The sequence below is a fragment of the Mytilus galloprovincialis genome, chromosome 8 (assembly GCF_965363235.1).
Source record: "Mytilus galloprovincialis chromosome 8, xbMytGall1.hap1.1, whole genome shotgun sequence".
Classification (NCBI taxonomy): domain Eukaryota; kingdom Metazoa; phylum Mollusca; class Bivalvia; order Mytilida; family Mytilidae; genus Mytilus; species Mytilus galloprovincialis.
In genome coordinates this window covers 71,621,284-71,643,072 of record NC_134845.1, presented here as the reverse complement: position 1 = coordinate 71,643,072, position 21,789 = coordinate 71,621,284, and the positions used below count along the sequence as shown (strand labels likewise).

At 30.9% G+C, this 21,789-nt stretch overlaps 1 protein-coding gene across 1 annotated transcript; it reads right to left on the bottom strand.

The window, feature by feature from the left end:
* Positions 1–1,669: 1,669 nt before the first annotated feature.
* Positions 1,670–17,480, bottom strand: LOC143043507 (gamma-aminobutyric acid receptor subunit alpha-6-like). Its single transcript, XM_076215791.1, has 9 exons — positions 17,380–17,480; positions 15,414–15,508; positions 10,953–11,020; positions 8,524–8,747; positions 6,994–7,076; positions 5,861–6,001; positions 4,053–4,205; positions 3,320–3,525; positions 1,670–2,034 (listed from the first exon to the last, which is right to left on the bottom strand). The coding sequence occupies exons 1-9, from the start codon at positions 17,415–17,417 to the stop codon at positions 1,768–1,770; spliced, it is 1,275 nt and encodes a 424-aa protein (XP_076071906.1). The 5' UTR covers positions 17,418–17,480; the 3' UTR covers positions 1,670–1,767.
* Positions 17,481–21,789: the final 4,309 nt, after the last annotated feature.

Here is a 21,789-nt window from a genome sequence, read left to right as displayed (position 1 = left end):
AATACTCAATCAGTAGAATTGTTACGCTTTTAAAAGTACAGTATGTTAATCGGTATGGATTTCTTTTTAGAGTCAATGAACTCATCGAAGATACCATGATTGAAAATATGTATTAACGCCAGACGCGCGTTTTGTCTACAAAACACTGATCAGTGACGATCGAATCAAAAACAGTTAAAAAGGCCAAATAAATTACGATGTAATAATCGAAGACTAAAAACTCCTAAATGGTGACGTTCTTTACTAATAGTACTACTAACGATTTAGATTGAAGTACACTTGTGCTACTCTCGTACTAAATTAAAAAAAAAAACCAGTTTTTATGGCCCATTTATCGGCATTATCTTTTATGGTCTGTGCGTCTGTTCGTCCGTTTTCTAAAACAAAAAGCATCAAAAGGGTAAGAAAATAACAATATAGTACGTCTACTCATCACGCAAATCATCTAAAGCCACTGTAAGGCCTAGTCAATAACATTAGTAGTAGAAATGGGTTATTTCTAAAAATTGGCTTCAGATGTTCATTCATTGAAATGTAAATTAAAATACAAATGGCCGAATCAAATAATTCATGACGGTATATGATTACAGAGTAAAGTGCTTATGTTATCATTTAAGCTTTTGATAAAAGAGAGAAAGCAGTTTTTATTTGAAAACTGTTTCAAATCACACGATCCTTCAAACGGAAAAAAGGCTGTGCCGAGCTTTTTCCCCGTTTCGGGCCGATATATAGTCAACGCTTCGTTGTATACATTTGAAACAAAAACAGTTTGAAGAGGTCGTTTGAATAATTAAATATAGTTTGGCAACTGCTATTTAATGCTGTTCATGAGGAAAGGTGATATTGGATCAGCGACTGTATATGACATAGAAATATACAATCAACGCATTTTGGCTGCTCAAATAGAACGAGTGCAGTACAAATATATATAAATGGCTAAGACCCCGTTCACACTTAGACATTAAGATCGATTTATACTTAACTGCTTCACTTTAGATCGATTAAAGCCCAATATGAACGCTTTTAATAGATCTTCAATTGGTCTTAAATGTAACACAAAAAGAGGTAGATTAGTTTGAATCGATCTAAAGAGGGATTCTACATTAATTTTTTCAGGGGACACAGTTATCGTATTTAGATTATGTTCTAAAATAGAGTACCTAGTGTGGACATAAATTGCAAATTGCTTTCATACTCCTTTACAATCTATTTCATTATATTTGATGCATAAATTAGTCAGAAGGGGGATGGAATTAAAAAACTTTGGGGAATAAATTGTTAGATAATGTTGTGATTGGTCAAATTTGAAAAGGTAAAAAATAATATGTATGAAGCTGTAAAACTGAATTACAAACCCCCTCAACATAAAATTTCCCATGTTTTGAGTAAACCCGATAGACTTTTCTATAATTTTGATATGATATGTCACAAAAGTAGTAAGTTTTTTTATATAAGATTTGATAAAACCAACCAAATAATATTAGAAATCCTTAATGCCGATTTCTGTGTCGTTGTGTTGCTGTTTCCTTGTTCTCCACAAAGTTTATTCAAATAGGAACGCCTGGCGAATATCGGTCATTTTCCGTTACCATTTTGACTTGCTACCTTTACTGAACGAGTATTGCAGTGTGTATTTTGTGCTTTTTTAAAAAGAGGGAAGAGGGAGAATTTTATTCACTTTATTTATAACTGCAAGACTTTCTTCAGAAAACAATATAAAAATCTAGCTCTGGTTCGACACAACATTCCTTAAAATGTTTCATGCTTTTAAGATATTTGAAAATTGCCTGAATCCCAGTACCAACTCCAATAAAAAGCATGAAAGAAAATAAACGATGCCGGAAAAAAATATCGTGATGTCATGTCAATTTTACTGACGCTGTTTCCATTTTCGAGGTCCGCTCTAGCTACATTTTGATTACGGAACTGATAATTCCCAACTAAGCATCGAAGGAACAAGTTGTGACAGCTATAATGTCTTACATTTGACTCAGTTGATATTATACCGTTACTTTTAGGATCAGTGACAGGAATCTACAAATGAAAACAAACGCTAATGGTGTTAAGTTATGAAAAGAATGTAGAATATAATAGAGGTGGTTTCTCGATTAGATACATATTTTAAACAGGCTTATCAACTTATATTATTTGGTAAAATGTTGTAGTTGGATTGTTTACTCATCACATCCTTGTATTAATTGGCAATACGCACTGTAACACAATGTATATTTAAACTCCTATATACCACTAATGTTTTTTTATGTTTCTGTCTCCGTTTTTCATTAGCTAATACAGTTCACAAATAACGCCTAATCTCTCAGAAATGAAAGGGTTACAACTTTCTGTTTACAACGGAACAGAGCTCCCAAATTCATAACCATCAAGGATGATTTATCATATGATGAATTTCAAACTGTTCAATCCTGATGCTCAATGGCTTTATGTGAAATTGAATTATTTTCATTGAAATCAAATTTAAGGTTAAAAGAGTAGCGAATACAAGATGTCAACATATATATCTTTTGATAAATTTGGCAACATCCGTATTTTTCTTTGGAAAGCACAAAAAGTAATTCCAATAAAAAAAAATATAATACTACCAATACTTTTAAGGACTGACTTTTTGTTGTCGGTTATTTCGAAAAACAATATTCTGTTGAACTACGGGTAAGTTTATTGGAATTAGATTAGTCCTTCAGATTTTAACGACAAAAACAGTCTGTTCTTAGTCAAAGGTATATAAAAAAACTCTATGAAAAATACAACTTTTCATTATATCAATATATCTAGGAAATGAAAGTTTAATAATTATAAAAAAATATATATAAATGTTCAAGCTATCCAAAACGACCCTTACTCTGGGTTATTTACATTTCTGGTAAATTGGCTTGATGTTAACCCAATCGCGAAAAGCAAATAATATAAAAATGTTATTTCTGATTTATTTTATAGAGTTATTTGGTAGCAGAGTGCATTTTGAAAAGACACCTTAAAGGTGAAATTGATTGGTCTTCTAGCGACTTAATTTCTTTCTACAATAAACATACACACATGAAAATATAGACGAGCAACGATTCTTTCTTCTTTCGACTGTTTTCTTACACACTTCAACCAGAGTTAGCTTAGTCTAAGCAGTGCAACTACCTATGTATAACCTGACATGTAATTCAAATACGATGAAAAGTAATGTTTAAAATCTTTTTTTTCGATATTTTTCATTTGACGTTTTATTTTTAATTACATTCTTGTATTGAAAGAATTGATATTTTGCATGTAATGTTTATAAGTAGTTATAATTATGCGTCTCTTATCTTATTACCTGTTCTTCTTCGCTATCACTAGTTGATCCTTCTTTTGGAATTATTTTGGTGAAATAATTAACAGCAGCGTATTCTATCATGGCGGCCAGGTTATATACAATACATACATTAAGATAAACATCAAGTGCAGTAGCGTACGGAACTCTGGGTAAACCATCCCTCACCATCATTCCTGTAGAGGCAGTTGACAAAATAGTAGTCACTCCTTCAATTGATAGAAGTAATGAAATATTACTTGAAAGATTGGTATTATTCATGTAGGTTTATTTCTTTGAATGTTTTGCAAAAAAAAAGCTTTAAACATCAAGTAAAATTTGGTATGAAACTAGAATACAGCGCATTTACAAGTGTGGTCACCGTTTCTATAACAGACCGTTACAATAACATCTAGATCATAAAAACCTGTATTTGTATTGTCCATATAACAGTCATAATGAGGGTTGTCTCTCAATTGTTGACTTCAATGTCTATGTGCTGGTAAATTGCACAATATTTATCCCTGAGTGCGCTTCCAGTTTCTGAAGTGTTTCGTTATGCCCAGTCTTTTTATTTTGGGATTTATGTACTGTCGTTTGTGTGTTTTCATGTTTGTCTTTTTTCTTGTCTAGCCATGGCGTTGTCAGTTTGTTATCAACTTATGCGTTTGAATGACTTTTGGTATCTTTCGGCTCTCTTTTAAGCTTTCAAAACGAAAGTTCTAGACATTCTATAATTGTACAGTGTCTGACTTACCTAGTAAAACTCTTGCAGGAGCTGCATCTCTGTTTATCCAGAAAGAAACCCAAGATAAACATACTATCAGGGTACAAGGTAGATATGTTTGAAGCACAAAAAAACCTACGTGGCGTTTTAAATGGAAGTATACCTCAAGAACAGAATGCTCTCCTGTAAAATATACAATCATTCCTTTATTGTTGAGTAATTATCGGAGGGAGATGTTTCGGTAAGATATAAAAGCGTCAACCTTATTAAACATGTCACGAAGTATTTTCTTACATTCATTTTCTTACTAGCATGTACATTTCATCAAAATAACTACAATCCGTATAATTCTTAAAATAATAACCTCTTATACAACTGGAGTAAAACGGGGAATTAATTTTGCCCAAAAAAGCAATGTTCTCGTCACATAGGTCTTCTGCTTAAAAAAGATACTAGTAGTTATCTGTTGGTTTTTTTCCACTAACTTACTTTTTGCCACTTTGGTCTCTCCTCACGTTATTGTTTTACAAGTATTATTTTATCTTTTAGTTCATTCTATTTGTATAATGAAACAGACTCAAATGTTAAAATACGATACAAAGGACAGGAGAAGTTACATTAAAATCAATCCAATTGATACATTAGGAATTGCAAAATGAACACGTAGACATTAGAACAAAAGAACACCACGATAATTTATAATTGTCAATACAGTGGAATTGTATACGACTGTCATACAAGTCAGATGTTGAGCTAGCTTTAAAACCAGGTTAAATCCATCATTTTCTACCTTAGAAAATACTTGTACAAAGTCAGGAATATGACAGTTGTTATCCATTCGTTTGATGTGTTTGAGCTTTTGATTTTGCCATTTGATAAGAGACTTTCCGTTATGAATTTTCCTCGGAGTACAGTATTTTTGTGATTTTACTTTTTATACACTTTAGTTTATTAGGCATGGTAGGTTATGCAATGATACAACCATTACCACATGTAACTTCTCCTATGTTAGCTCAAATTTTCATTTATTCTCTGATATGCAAATTAAATTAAAAATACAAGAGTGAATTAAAATAATTGAGAATGTGATGATTTCAAATATATCAAATTCCAACAGGGAAATTTTTCAATTTTCAATTTTCAATTTTCAATATCTATAGATACATTTAAAGCAAAACACATTGTTGTTATATACATATGCATTTTTATGTATCTACAATCTGTTGGTTTTTTATTAGTTGTTATTGGCTTTGACATAGCTGTCAGTAGCTGCGATTACTTTCTGATATGTACTTAGTGTCCTTGTTGTAGGGTTGTACAAGTACCCGGCCACGTCCACTATATATTTTTGTTAAATGTATTTCTATCTATATCCATCTGATGAGTTAAGCCTTTTTCAACTGAGTTTTATAGTTCATTTTTATATTGTACTGTTACACTATTGTCCTAAGTTAGGGAGGATTCCGATATAATATTAAGCCCTGCCACATTCTGTATGTATATGCCTATCCAAAGTCAGAAACCTGTAATTCAGTGGTTGTCGTTTGTTGCTGTGTTACATATTCGTGTTTCGTTTATCTTTTCACCGTACATTAATTAGGTCGTTACTTCTCTCGTTTGAATTGTTTTACATTTGTGATTACGGGGCCCTTTATAGCTGACTATGCAATATGGGCTATGTTTATTGTCGAAGACCGTACGGTGACCTATAGCTGTTAATTTCTGTGTCATTTGACTTTTGTAGAGAGTTGTCTCATTGGCAATCATACCACATCTGCTTTTTTTTTCAAATAAAAGCTTCTTTTAAAGATTTTTATACACAAAAAAATAATGTTTACCGTTATGATCTATCTTAGTGAGGTTCTTGGTTTGTATTCCCCGGATGTTAAATTGTGACATAGTGACACCTTCATACATTTCCACTGACTTATCTTGTCCATTTTTCCATATATACAGTATGTCGTTAACTGTATATCCGTCTACAAATATCAATTGAATTTACATAGTTTCAAGTTTTTATGTTAATCAAACATTTTATCAATCTATACTTAAAAAGGAAAATGTTGATTTTTTCCTCTAGCTACGAATAAGAAAGAATATTAAATGTTTTGGTTCTATTTTATTTCTTTGAATACATGTATGCCGGCTTCGTTTTGTAGTTTGATGTGAAATGCTATTATAAAAATAGAAAATAATTAGATTCCCAAAAATCTGAGGCATAGATGTTCTTGCAGTTATGGGTTTTTCGTTATGTTATATCTTCCTTTTTATTTTTACATTTTTATTTTCAAATTTGAGGATTTAAAGTGTGGATGATGTTTTATGTGTGATTGTGTGATTGCTTGTGTTTAACACCAAGTTAAGAGTTGAACACACCTTGCCAATAGTTATCAAAGGTACCAGGATTATAATTTAATACGCCAGACGCGCGTTTCGTCTACGACTCATCAGTGACGCTCAGATCAAAACAGTTATAAAACTAAAGTGTTAAAGCCAAACAAGTACAAAGTACAAGAGCATTAAGGAAATAAAATTCCAAAAAGTTGTGCCAAATACGGCTAAGGTAATCTTTTCCTGGGATAAGAAAATCCTAAGTTTTTCGAAAAATTTAAAGTTTTGTAAACAGGAAATTTATAAAAATGACCATCTAATTGATATTCATGTCAACACCGAAGTACTGACAAAACCGTTAACACTCAAGACATAAAGAGCAAATACATACCAAAATTTAGAACAATTCAAATACCACAACCAACGGTCCGATTTATGTTAAAAAAGTACAAAATAACAAATTTGGCAAACAACAACAAACTTTACCTATTAAATTACAGGTTCTTAACCTGTGACAATGGTACAACAACACACTAAAAACATACTCCAGAATATCGTTGTGAAAGGATGAATTAGACGAATCAGATCGGCATGAAACACAAAAGGCATCTGAGTTTAGATGTGTAAATGACTAACTTACAACTACTGATAATAAGTGGACAGACAGGTCTATCCATAGGATATTCCATCATCTTCATTGGACAAACAGCATGAATTGTTAATCTAAAACAAACGTTCATTAAAAATATTCAATATACAAGTACAAATATGTATTTGAATCAAGCTGGAAATACAAACTTAACAATTCCTGACATAAAAAACGAATAAAAACTATATTCAGATTTAGGAGAGGTAAAAAAAAAAGGTGATGTAAAATATTTTTCTGAGGTTTTAATGTTCAAATATACACATTAAAACTTTCAATATAAAAATCAATATAGGAAAAAGACCAATATTTACAATACCGGTATTTAAGATAAAAAAATCAAAGCACAAGCAAAACAACAAAAATTTAGTTTATCAACATATCATCATAAGTTGCCTTGAAAGAGTTGTTGCAAAGGTTCTTCAAAAATAGTTTAGCTGATAATTTGTATTGAAAGAAAATACAGCTTGTAGAACGGAAACCAAATAAAACGTATAATTCTTCAATAGCAAGTTAGCATTTATAAAGCGTTGTCAGTTTGTTTTCGATTTATGAGTTTGACTGTCCCTCTGGTATCTTTCGTCCCGCTTTTAGACATGTGATGTCGAATTTTTACCCCGGTGAATTTTCTTTTCGTTTTATTTTAAACCTTAAAATAGTTTTTGCTTTTTCAATATTAATAGGGCAAATGAATGCAATATGTTGGCATAAATACACATTTTCACCCTCTCAAAAAATGATATATTGTAAACCGAGTCTTTAGAATAGATTGATAACATATGTATGCAATTCTATAACACTAAGGGGACGATCATTTGATGTTCCGGTGGAGATGGATTTTGAAAATGAAATGCTGACCTGATAAGCGTTGTAAATAAGTGACCTTGATAGGAATAAAATGAATATCCTGTAACACAAAATGCAGGAAACATTTAAGGATTGAATGCTTCTTTTTGTAAATTCATTGGGGTATAAAGGTGTTGACCGAAGTACATTTTGTATGAAGCGAAGAAGCGCTTCATTCTAAAAATGGGCGCCCGGTCAACGCTTTTACAATACTTTTTATTACATTTTCAGCTAGGATCAAGAAAACACGATTTCTATCAAGTTTTTCTTTAATTAACATGTGCATGTTATTGAAGGACCTCGTGTCATCATGAATGTTACATTTCATTGTGTAATTTCAGAAGGACGCGAGATTGCTGTTAGTCAATCAAAATAACGTATTAAAATGAAATATACATGTTATGTAATTATTTAAACTGAAATATTTTTTTTGTGCAAAAGCGGCAAAAGAAATAAGCATGCACTGCAACAGATGAAAATGAATACTTAGTAGTCAATCTACACCCCCAAATTTTTTTTTCGACTCGGCCTCTTGAAAATCGAATGGTGGTTCCCTTAGTGTTATTTTTGATATATAGCTTAATTTGTTAGAAAGTCAAGAAAGGAGGATGGTGAAAGATGATAAGATTTATCCTAATTTTATCTTTAAGAAGCCACGATATCTTATATCAACCTTACCTTCGGGACATATAAATTCTGCCGTCTTGTCGTATCCTTACAAATACATTTGGAACTGTAATATTTGGTTGCTGTGATCGTCTTCCATTTATGAAATAAGTATTTGGCTTCCAGATATACTTCAGGAAACTATTACTCAATGTGACTTCTGTTATGTTCTCTAGATTAAATCGAAGTCGGTTGTCATACCAACGTTGTCGCAAGTAGCATTGCATTGAATATGACTGAAAAAAATAACACTTTATACATTTGAACGTTTAAACTACATGTACTATTCTGCATTAATACTTTCATCTAATGCAAACATGTCTAGAAAATGCAACTACTTATCTGAAAAAAGATGTGGTCAGTTGAACTTATCAGTCATTACAGCCAGCTGTAAGAAATAGGAATATGATGTAACTAACTAACGTTATATGGTGTTGAATTAGAAGAGTATCATTTGGGCTGTCCTTTCTCCGTATAAAACATTCTAAACGTTATCTTATACAGCAAATATTCTTCTCGTCAGTTGCTGAAGATTTTTTTTGTATTGATTTTTTTTTTTTATCACAAATGGAATTACTGGAACCATGCATGCTTATACTAATTTTATAATTAAAGCAATAATACGGTGGTAGAATAAGCCCAATAATATAGTAAATGTTCATGAAAGTTATTTTCATATTAAGATATCAAACTTGGTCAAGATCAAGAATTCTATTTAATGTCCCACGATTTTATTACATCACGATGACCGTGAGGGCATTCCGATGTTTTGTTATCGCCTAGATTTCCATTACGAATCTCTTGTTTTTGGTTTTTAACTGATCTATAAAACTGATAAATATGCGGGTACCAACGAGTGCAAACTAACATTCCTTATCGTTTGTTATAAACACATCTCTTCAATGAATACTGAAAAAAATATTTTTGTTTAGAACATAAATTAATAATATGAAAATGTATTGTCGTAAAAAGTGCGGAAGAATATCTCAAGAATGTTTTGCGACAACACCGGAAAGGACCGTTAACTCTGTAATTGTTTTTGCGGGAAAATATGAATGACTACTCATATCCAATCTTTTAGAAAAATCGAATTTTTCCAGAAGAGTATCCACCATGCACTTGCATTGCGCTATTATTAGAATAGTAGAATAGAATGATATACAAATGGATGAAATTATATATACATGTAACTGTTATTTTACTATAATATATAACAACAAACCAGTGTATACTGATTTGTATCCCTACACTATAATAGTTATTACGGTGAGGTTGAATTGCCTGTCATTTATTCATCATCCACGCACGAACTTGTCTCAGAAAAAAATATATCTCTGTTTATTAACCTCAGTTTCAGATGTAGAGATGTGATTTTTTTCTATGACAAGTGCTTTTGACCATCCACAAGAACATGCGATCATCCGATGTTCAGTACTTCAGTACTTTGATTATACGAAAGTGTTTCACCAAACTCCGTATAGGGTACATATTTACTGATGAAGATAGACTTGACAAACTTGGTTTAACATATGTTCCTGGGGATAAGAAATATTTCCTCTTGGAGGACTATAGAATAATAAACTAAGACTGGCGCTATTTAAACATTTAAGATATTGAAAAATTAACTTTTGTCACTTCCAAAAGACATTAAACCTATATCGACAGAATATGTGAAACTTATGGACTATTGTTGGAAACAGTACTAGTTATTAGAGCTTTGACCAGAAGGAGCTTAATGTTTCATGTTTATATATTTATAAGATAAAAACTCCGATCATATAAATGTTCAAATCCCGGCCAGGGAAGAACCAAAATTTGCTTCCTACATATCTAACATTGTTGGGTTGTTATTAAGACCGATTATATGAATTTCTTAACTAGTTGGCTAGTTGTCTGCCATTCTTTAAAGGTCCGATATTGTTCATATATCATTTAGGTTGTACACACCTATTTTCCCTTATTATTATGAGTAATAAGCTAATTTATTTGCATACATATATACGTCTATCCTGGTAATTATTTTTTCATGACTATGCCAATGAATTAAGAAAAGTAATTACGTTTAACTAGTTGATGTCTAAATTAAATGTATATTTTATTCTTAACGTTTGTTTCGTTGGTATTGATAAGTAAGTAACCATGCAGGTTTATGCATTCAGTTTTAACTATCTATATATTAATGTTGGTGCCCTATTTTTTTACTAGAACGGCGAGTTCATTAAAATAAAAAGTACTTCAGACTTGCATGACGATCAAGTTACAAAATTACATATGTTGGGAAAACACCAATGCAGATATATTTGAAAAGTTGGTTTATAAGAGTCTAAATATGTCTTTATCAATTCAATTGAGAGAGACAAGAATTAGAAATCAGCCATAATAGCGTGACACCTGTTAAACAATAGTGTACTGGACAACATATTGATTCTAATTGTACAAACCATTTCACTTTCCTTAACTGGCCCCATGCTCCGTACTAATATATCTGTTTCTATTCTTATTGCAGGTCCTGAAAAGTAATTAGCAATACTTCTAATGTCTAATGATGCGACAGTGTACTCATGATAGTCTCTTAACAAAATTGTTTGCACTACACAACCAAACAGATGTTATCATATAGGTTAACAACTGACGAAACACCGATTTCGTAAGTGAAAGAATGAATACTGTTTAATAAATAGAGATAAATTAATGCAAATTTTGAAATAGCATTTGGTGTTAATCTAAATCGTGAAGCTGTTCTTTTTAAGCCGATACTACTGTACGTGCTCATGCACCTGTCCAAGCACGGAATTTCAATCATAAAAAAAACCCGATTGTCTGTGTGCATTAAAAAATACATTGATTTTATAAATAACTTCCTCGTTTACTTTCATTAATGAACAGCTAACCTATAGTTACTTTAACTTGCACATATTGGTCATTATTCTACAACATGTACAAAGTCTTCAAAGTAAGAAACACATATTGTCATAATATCGAACATCTTTTTATTTGAAAATTACACTTATCAAATCATCAGTTCTGTTTAAAAACAAAGGACCAGAGATAAATCATGCAAATTATTGAATGTTTGCAAGACACTCATTTCCTTAGAGTGAAAATTGAGAGTAGGCGAAACGCAAATGCCAGGCTAATCGGTTTGACTAAATTCATCGGAATGTGAATGACAATATAGCCCTACAATTCTTTTTGGTTAATCCCGTTTAACACATGGTATTTGATTTGCGCGGGAACTTTTTCCGTTGCCATCGATTTTGAATTATTGTAATGTGACATAAATTGTTTTTAGATGTAATGTGATAACATTTTAAAATATGATATTATTTGTTTTTATTCTACAGTACATAATTTGACGTCATTTTTGTACAAATTAAGTCTCTAGTCTAGTCAGAACTGAAGTAGATGTACAGCATATATATACCATCATATTTTTACCAACAAATACAATTGATTTACACCACAACGGTTAAATTATACTCCTTTAGTTAGTTTTTTTTTTTTTATAAAAATCGTTATTGTCGATTCCATATACCATTGTTTTTATACATAGATAACTTCATGGAATTTTACAAGCTATTTCATAATAAATGAACAACTTCATTGATATTACAAAGCTTCGTATAAACGAGTTAACTGCACATAGCGTGTTCATTATCTATATAAGTCCCTCTCGTTAATTTGAATAATGGTAACACTAAAATAAAGTATAATGATCTCCAAGATTAACACCATAGCAACAACCAGATCCCAGAAAGTATTGACTCTGGTTATACCATAAATTAAGAATGAATCGTAGTATCAAAGTTGGGAAGAATAATCAGAGACATATATATGCCTATATCTCTTATCTGGAAAAACGACGGCGTCAAATTTCCGGTTTATATTTGTAGAAATGGTGTCAGCATTACCATGATTACGGATTTCAGTGTCAATATTATTCCTCAAACGTATAATTGAAGTACACGTTAGAATAATCAGCGATAAAATTGACTTATAATGTCCTTTCTCTTACTAATAGATATACAATTATAGTTTTCTCTTACTAATAGATATACAATTATAGTTTTCTCTTACTAATAGATATACAATATACTTTTCTCTTACTAATAGATATACAATTATACTTTTCTCTTACTAATAGATATACAATTATACTTTTCTCTTACTAATAGATATACAATTATAGTTTTCTCTTACTAATAGATATACAATTATACTTTGAATTTTTTGGGGGATTCTGATTACAATCTCTTTATACTCGTTCAGCTAAAGTTATGTGGCTTTGCTGTGAGTGTTTACTACTAAATTTATGTAAAAAAATATCACAATAAAATGCTATCAAGGGATATTATACAGAAACACAATGTACAAATGTAGTTCGGGAAAGATGAAATGTATTCATATGTTTTTTACATTGACGATGCACATATATATAAATATGGTTAAAGACTAGGGTTATCTTATACATACACGACCTCCTAGTGGGATTAGTATTGTTGAATACATTACAAATAATTGGCTCCTCGGGCGACTATAAAAGACAGCTAACATTGAACTGCCAACAGTTTTTTTACGTTCTTGGTATAATTTATATTGCTTACTGGCATAATTTCCCTTGACACCAGAGTGTTATTAACGTTAAGGCATGATAGCTGTATAATTGGTGATATATTAGTATTAGATCAGACATTTATTTTTCATGAACCATCAAATGACATTACAGACCAAGCCAATCTAATAACGTTCAATTAGTTTAAAGGTTAGACAATTCTCTGATTTCAGTAAAAGCGTCCCCCCCCCATTTCCCTGGTCAAGTATGATGATATGTGTTGAAAAATAGGTACAAGAAAGAAAATGTAGAGGTAACCCTGGTGATTTTTTCTTTTCCTTTTCTTCTTATTGCTTTATTATTTAAATTCAATTGTTGATTCCGACTGTTGTTTCTTGATTAGAAAAGTGTGTCCTCGTTTCGGAGAGTCCATTTAAAAGTTGAGTTATTGACATACAAACCTTGAATTTCAAACAGAACCCTAATGATATACAACAACAAAAAAGAAGAAAAAACGCATATTTAGCAGTCATATCTAAAGACTTATCCAGATGTCATGTCTTTACATTTTAGATACTTCTTTCCAAGTCAGCGATAATTGTTATCCGCCGAATTGTATTCACTTTAAAGAAGTCTAGAAACCTTTAGTCTTAAATCCGATATTTCGTTTGTGACATAAGAAATGTCTATAGCAGCAACAGCAAAAATGTAATAATGAAAAACGCTTTAAGTCGAAAAATCGAAAATTACGACTTCGTCAGATTGCAGAGGTGTCAAATAACACAGATGGTCAGAGGTACAAATTGTCAATTGAAGCTATTTTAGATTGACAAATGTATTCTTATTTAATAAATAATAAAAATAAAAAATAATTATAAACAAAATTTGTACTGAGTGAACGCACTGGGTATAACTTAGATAAAAAAAATGACTTCATGAAATTACTGTGTTCGGTTATGTAAATTTTCAAATATTTGACACTTTGCGTCAATTTTGCTTCATATAGTGGAAATCTGACACTCAAGGAGCTACAGTCATACATTCCACTTTTTGCAATATCAATATCGCACTCTGAAAAATAATAAAATCACGAAGGAACATAAGGGAACGACCAACGACCATTTAACTTAAAAAAAAGGGGAGGGCGTTATGTTTTCTTCTAAAAAGTAAAGAGATAATTTGATTTACAATCCCCAATTTGACGAGCAGGTGACAAAGAAATATTCTGAATCCAGATTTTCCCAATACCTTTTAGCGTTTTAAAATTATTAAAAAAATAATACTTTAATTGAAAGCGTAGTAAAAACAAGTGATAAATGCTCTGACTCAGACACAAATTTTACTCCCTTTTGAAGCTAAATGGTTACTCCCTATAACATAATGGAGGATTTTCTTTTTTAAGCACTTTGAATTCGATTCTAAGATAAAGTTGACTGGATTTGATTTAAAACTATATTTTTGGATTGGGAGAATGGACACGTTTCTGAATACAAATTACAAAACATAAAAAAAAAGTTTCATCTAAGACAAGTACACATAGCCTTAAGTGCATGTATTAGCATACATAACTATCAAATAGATCAAAACACATAAGAATTAAAAAGCAAGTATAAGCATCAGATTTAAATAAAAGAGAATATTGGTCTAAAGCACTTTTAACATATCACATAAATAATGACTTAAAACAAAGCAATGATGTTATAGGCAAAATGTAAAATTCTCAACACATACAGAAATTATTGATTGCACTTGTTAAATTAAAATAGTTAACAATCATTTCTAATTTAGTTTATAATATTTTTGTTTTATGACCTTATTTTCACCAAAATAACATGTATTGTAGGGTAAGCTTCAAGATTTAATTTCCTTTTATAGATTTGTTCCAATGTCTGATATAGAAATCAATTTTCTGTGACGAACAATGTTCTTGTTACATTTCTTAACATTGCTTCAGTAAATGAACTCAGAAATAATTCCTAATTTCCTCCGATGGCAGAGCAATTTATTTACAATACCTCATCCAACGGCTTTAGTTTAATCATTTTATTTCCAAATTGACACGACATGTGAACTTTTTGCCGCGAATCTTGCTAAAGCCAATGGCCCATCTTCATCTAACAAGAATTTTGTGTCTAAATCGCAAATCGAATGACGTTGATGGATTAGACGGAAAAGACGTTAGACTAATGATACTTAAACTGTATAGTAAAAATGTCAAAATGTATGAAGATTTAATGCGTGAAATTTTTCTACCTCGTTTGGTAAGATTTATTGGCATAACAGCTATATAAATGTTTAATGAAGACATCATACACTTTCCAGTGGAATTTCTATTTCGTCTAAAACATACCTCCAAGTCCAGGTCTGACTTCTCTATGGTAACCCTTTAACAATTCATTTAACAAAAGTGTTACGTTTTCCATCGGAGATATTGCAATGGTATACCTAAAATCAGAATAATAAACACGAGAAAATAAATACTTTTTTTTAATCATTAATTCAATTAATCAGGTAAAACTGTTTCGACAATAGGAAGTACTTGTTTTGGCGATTTTATTACACATACAAATATGATATTCATTTTGATTCGATAGCATGCAACAGTACAAACAAAAATCATTAGGAGTATTATACCTAATACATTACAAGTAAACTTTCTAATTTGATCTAGTAATTTTTTAACTTCTTTTCCCTCCCTTAATTATAAACTTAAGATAAATTAGCATGCAGATCGGAATGCGGTCATACATAAAGAAGGGGAGGGGGATACAAAATGAAATATAATGAACTCTGAACTTACAATTCTATTTGTTTTCATGAAAAAAATTGATTTCAAGCATGATGCTTTTCGAGTTTAATAAAACATAAAAAAATGAAAGACGAAGAATTGAATAATAACGATAAAATACACGTTTATTGTTCTGCATAAACTTTCATGATAGAAATAAAAGCAACAACATAGTCTATCTAAATAGAGGCAAGAGATAACAATCTGACCTTCAAAACTCATTAGCCGAAGATAAACTTACAATGTAATTGCAAAATGCGAAAGACGACGAAAAGACAAGTTCATAACTTAAGACACTACATAAACATCTTCTATTCATCAAATCGTTATATTAACCTTTGAATAGTTTAGAGTAACACCCTGTGTGGAAAATGTATGCCTGGTCAACACCGATGTATAAAACTACAATGTAAACATTAGAGTTAACGTTGTTTGATTTTTAACATGACTGTATCAATTCAGTGGCGGATCCAGAACTTTTCCTAAGGGGGGCCCGCTGACTGACCTAAGGGGGGGGGGGTCGCTCCAGTCATGATTCAATGATTCCCTATATAATCAACCAAATTTTTCCCACGAAAAGGGGGGGGGGGGCCGCCCCCCCCCCCTGGACCCGCCTATGCAATTTAATTCATCTGTTAATCTATATGAACGCAATTTTGCCTATTTTATTTAATATATATATAGTGCTCAATTGACCGTGAATGACACGACCCTTGATTTTGTTGTTGTCTGAATTAACAACCATATTAGTGTCATTCCAGTTAGCCCACATTTAATTTCAGTTTGTTTATAAAACATAAAGTATTTTTTTGTTTTAACAATAATAGTTTATTTCTGAATTAAATTTATATTTTTGGTTTATACCCGATTTTTAATTTTTAGCTAAGACTATAACCTATCATTTCAAAACTTGGGACAATCGGGAAGACATCTAACTTGTTTTTACCTTCATTTTACCTGTAAAAATAGTATAATAGTGGACGTCCAGATTGAGAGTTAAAGACGAAAGACTCCAACTACCGAAAGACGACCACAATACTTGCCCTCGACAAGCTGACAGTTCTCTGTCTGGATAACAGGAAATATAGTACGACATAGTACGATGTAAGCCAGGTTTTAACCACCATTTTCTTTAGAAAATGCATGTACCAAGTCAGGAATAAGGCAGTTGTTTTCCATTCGCTCTGTTGGTTGATATAATCTTATTGTTGTTTGAGTCATGTTTTATTTGAATTTAAGAATTTACCTTGAAGTTAGTTTTTTTTCTTTGATATTTTTATTGTTATATGAATCCAAAACAATATTAATACTTGTACAGTTTCTTTCAAAGATATAAAACAGAACATAAATAATTCTAGACTAGATTTAAAATTCGTTATCCGAGATTTAGAAATAATGACTTTTGATATATTTTGATGAGAAACCTATCCGATTCAAGTCAATGATTTTATCATTAAAAACACAGCGTAAAATTGTAATTTTCATCACTGTAGTCAAATATAATTTTTAACTGTGTATGATAACTTACCTTAAAATAATGTGAGCAAGAAAGTAAACTTTCCTCATCTTCAGTATCCACAAACAAATTAATCAACATTCACAAAAGCTGTGTTCTAGAAATAGTTCACCGTTATGGCGCTAGTTTACAAAAAGTTCAATTAAAAGTGTCGTCTTTAAGTCATTTTATTGATTCGTTTGGCGGGATAGGTTTCAAACGGCTGATGCAGTAAATTCACGTAATTTCAATGTAATTCAATGCAGTTTAAAAATCAGCAGACAAGCACAACACGATTAAGTGATTATATACTAACAATCAAAACACATAAATCAATAGAAGGAACCTCAACAAATTTGACATTTCGGCTACAAATACAACAGCTCAAAGAAACATCCAATTCTTCTCTGTTTGTGAAAGAATTTTGCTGCTTTCATGGATATATTGACCAAGACATTAGGTTTACCAAGAAACTCATAAAATAAGACCGAATAACATCACTTGGTATTAGAAAAATGACAAGGCTTGTAAAATTAATAACTTTCTTTACGCTCGTAGAAGCAACTAATATAGCCAATTTAATTATGACAAATGTTTTTGTTGAATTTTCAGATTGCGATTTTAACGATTATTTTGCATGAGTATACTTCTAATATAGGCACTTAAAGATCACAATTTGTTATCTGTCATTGCATATAATTTTAGATGGATATTAGAAATAAATTGGTTCTATGTTTGATAAGGCTTATTTCTTTTTAAGTTTATCATTCCGATTAGTATATAAATATGTTTCTTATTTCTTTTGGTTAAACTGCATTGTTCAGTATATTAAATTATTTCTTATTTCTTTTGGTGAAAAAAAACATGGTTGTTTGCAATGCAACAAGGTCAACAAATCACCACCAAAAGAAGAGATAATAACAAAAATTAGTAAATCAACGAATATGTTTTTGAATTTCCGTTGGAAGTAACTCAGCAATCCATCTATCTTTACGAGCTTACCAAAATACTGTTTTAACACAACATGTACAGAACACTCATGACATATTGTCGTATCTGAATTCCAAGAGACAGGCGCATTTCTAACGAAAAAAAAACAAAAGGCTTTGGCAAGGTAAAAGTTCTTTCGTTCAACATGCGACTTACACTTATTAAGTTGAAAACCTTATAATACATATACATATGTGTATTTTATTCAAGATTGAGACTATTTTTAAATTGCATGGGCTGCTGTAAATTGGTGGGAATTATATCAACATTTTGTTATCTTAACGACAATAGACTATACACAATTTCAGTTTTTTGTTTTGGTAAAGAATATCCTTCTCATTCACGTTAAATAAGCAAACATTTGTCAAAATTGCAGTTTAAATCCAAAAATAAATTTTTATGCATCAATAGAATTTCTATATTTCTATAGTGTACAAGAATGTGCTGAATTAATCGTCAGTACAATCGGAAATATATATATATATATAAATTAACAATATGTATTGCCCAGCGTTGATTAGCATAGCCCTTTGATTAAGTTATACATCATTCGTATCCACTTTTAAAATAAACAATTTCCAAGCAAATAGAATGAAGTAAAGTCAAAACCATTCGCGCACTTTCGGGTACACTTCATCATTACACCTATCAACTGTGTCAAAACACAACAGTTTACTGTACGTGGTAAACAATACTTCCACTTCTGCATTTTAGAAGATAACAGTATTTAAGGGATTGAACTTAATGTTTGCCTCTTTGAAATGTTAAAGACAAGTTTCAACGGACTTTCTAGTTTTGTCATCTTTTTGGGATTTTGTCGGATCACTATTTCTGAAATAAACAACTGAAAAACTTATTTTGCCTCTTTTATAAATAAAACAATATCAACACAACCTCAAAAAAGAATAACGGACACCAACATAATTCAACAAAACAATAAAACATCAACAAAACAAGAAATATCAATTGAATAATATTAGGAAAACTATGTATTCATCCCAATCATGGACCGTACACAACTATCCGGAATTGTTTTAAGTTAATGATTGAATAGAAGAGATTTTTGAAAGTTTAAAAAATATCGTTTTTACAGTCTAATCTCATAAAAATGTGTGTAGATGCATGGAAAAATTGCAGTTTTATTACTTTATAGTCTTTACGATATAATCCATTCATCAGCGCTTTATTGTATGATGTTGGAATCAGGTGAAACACAAATTGTTCCCGTTTACAGAAATGTTCACCTTCATAATTTGTCATCAAAAGGCTTTTGGAATTATCTTTCCGCCTAATGCATAGAACATTATGTGTGATGTTTGAATAATAAAAAAAAAGAAGATATTTGAGGGCAGCGTTTGGATAAAAAGCCAAAATGCATGCCACTAATGATCGGCATTTGAAGTCAAATTTGCTAGCTAAAAGCTAAAATAAAAAAAAATGCACCATACGACTTTTTGACGACCAATCTTAAATTCAAGTTAAATCATTTTTCTAGGACTTTGCTAATTTTTAGCCGTATACCCTGATGTGAAATTAAACTCTCTAAATAATCGATTTTTTTCCTATTACGTCACCGCACTACTTACTTACAATCAGGTAAAAATTTCATAGCATAGATTAAGTTAATAAAGCCCTTGAACAATTGAAATAAAAAAATACTTCCTATTATATAAATTTTTCAACAATTTATATATTTTGTAAACCCATTTCCTTACTATATGTACTTCTCATATGTACCTGTGTACGTTATTTCATTTTATTAAACGTACTTTTGCCTATAATGTTTTTCTTTGTTGTGATGTTATGCTATTGTTTCAGAAAAAGGGAGAAGGTTTGGATCCATTAAAACGTTTAATCCCGCTACAAATGTTTGCACCTGTCCTAAGTCAGGAATCTGATGTACAGTAGTTGTCGTTTGTTTATGTAATATATACGTGTTTCTCGTTTCTCGTTTTGTTTATATAGATTAGACCGTTGGTTTTCCCGTTTGAATGGTTTTACACTAGTAATTTTGGGGCCCTTTATAGCTTGTTGTTTGGTGTGAGCCAAGGCTCCGTGTTGAAGGCCGTACTTTAACCTATAATGGTTTACTGATTAAATTGTTATTTGTATGGAGAGTTGTCTCATTGGCACTCACACCACATCTTCCTATATCTTTTTGCCTATAATGGTATACTTTTTACAAATTGAGACTTGGATGCAGAGTTGTCCCATCGGCAATCATACATCATCTTATACCTATTGTACATCAGAGTTTTCTGTAAGACATCAGAAAATTTAGTCCATTGTGTTTTAGTTTTCTTAGTATGAGTACATTATTTACCTAGAAGAAGACCTTACCGGTTAACAATGATAGTAGTCCAGTCAAACTAGCCTTAATTTGACAAATTGATACAAAATTATAACTTTACCGCTTCTATTCAACAGAATTTATTGATTCTTGATATTTTTGTCGTCTTTAGAGGATAACAAACAACTCTAAAGGTGTTTTTATATCATTTATCAAGCTACAATGTAGATTTCGTAATTCATTAGTTGACCATTTATTGAATTTTTAAGGTAAAGAATCTCAAGCTTAATAAAAATGATTACGCATATATTCTTCTTTTTGTGGTTTAAAGTTTCTTAAAACAAGTTAGATGCTGAACAAATATAATATACAGATATAAAGTATACCAAATTTTCACATTATATTTTCAAAATGGTAACAAAGCCACAAATGCAATTTCTTTGTGAAAACGCACAAAATATATAAATACCCATAACACTTCGGTTTTGTTCATTTTATGAGCAGAATATTATATAATATAGTCAAATACGAACTTATAACCCCTTCAAAGTACCATACTTTACATAAATTTCAAGAAAATCAACCAAAAACTGAAAAAAGACTCATGTTTGCGGAGTTAGTACTACATTAATGTTATAAGCTTATAGCAATAGTACAATACCTTAAAATACTACTTCACTAACCTTATGATAATAGTACAATAACCCTAACATACTAGTGCTATTATACGACGGGGACAAATCTGCAACCATCTTAACAAAGCTAAAAATGTACAAACTCATGAAATTTCACGCCAGTGTGATTTAACAGAATATTTTTGTCAAATAATCATTAATATTTTTCAGTTATGTAACATCTAATTACATTGTAACATTCATGCATGTTTATTAACACTTTGTTCAAATCTCCAAGACAGATTTGCGTCAACAGCAGAACAGTTACACAAGTAGGTTTGATATATTTTAACCAATGTTAGATGCGTGATCTATTATGAGTCTTTATAAGAGTGCAAATATATTTGTCAACTGAACGTGTGTTACCATCCCCATAATTTTACGTCCTTATTTTCAAATCGGTTCTTAAAACAATTGGATGTTTTATTTTGTAAAAGTGTGTCAATAAATGAGCGTTTATCAAATATACTTTGCACCAGTTTTAGTTTG

Coding starts and splice junctions, on each gene's coding strand:
- LOC143043507 (XM_076215791.1), bottom strand. CDS start 17,417: ATGAGGAAAGTTTACTTTCTTGCTCACATTATTTTAAG. Junction 8,748..10,952: donor CAGTTAAGGAAAGTGAAATG/GTTTGTACAATT, acceptor TATTTTTTTCAG/TCATATTCAATGCAATGCTA. Junction 7,077..8,523: donor AGAATTTATATGTCCCGAAG/GTAAGGTTGATA, acceptor CGTTTGTTTTAG/ATTAACAATTCATGCTGTTT.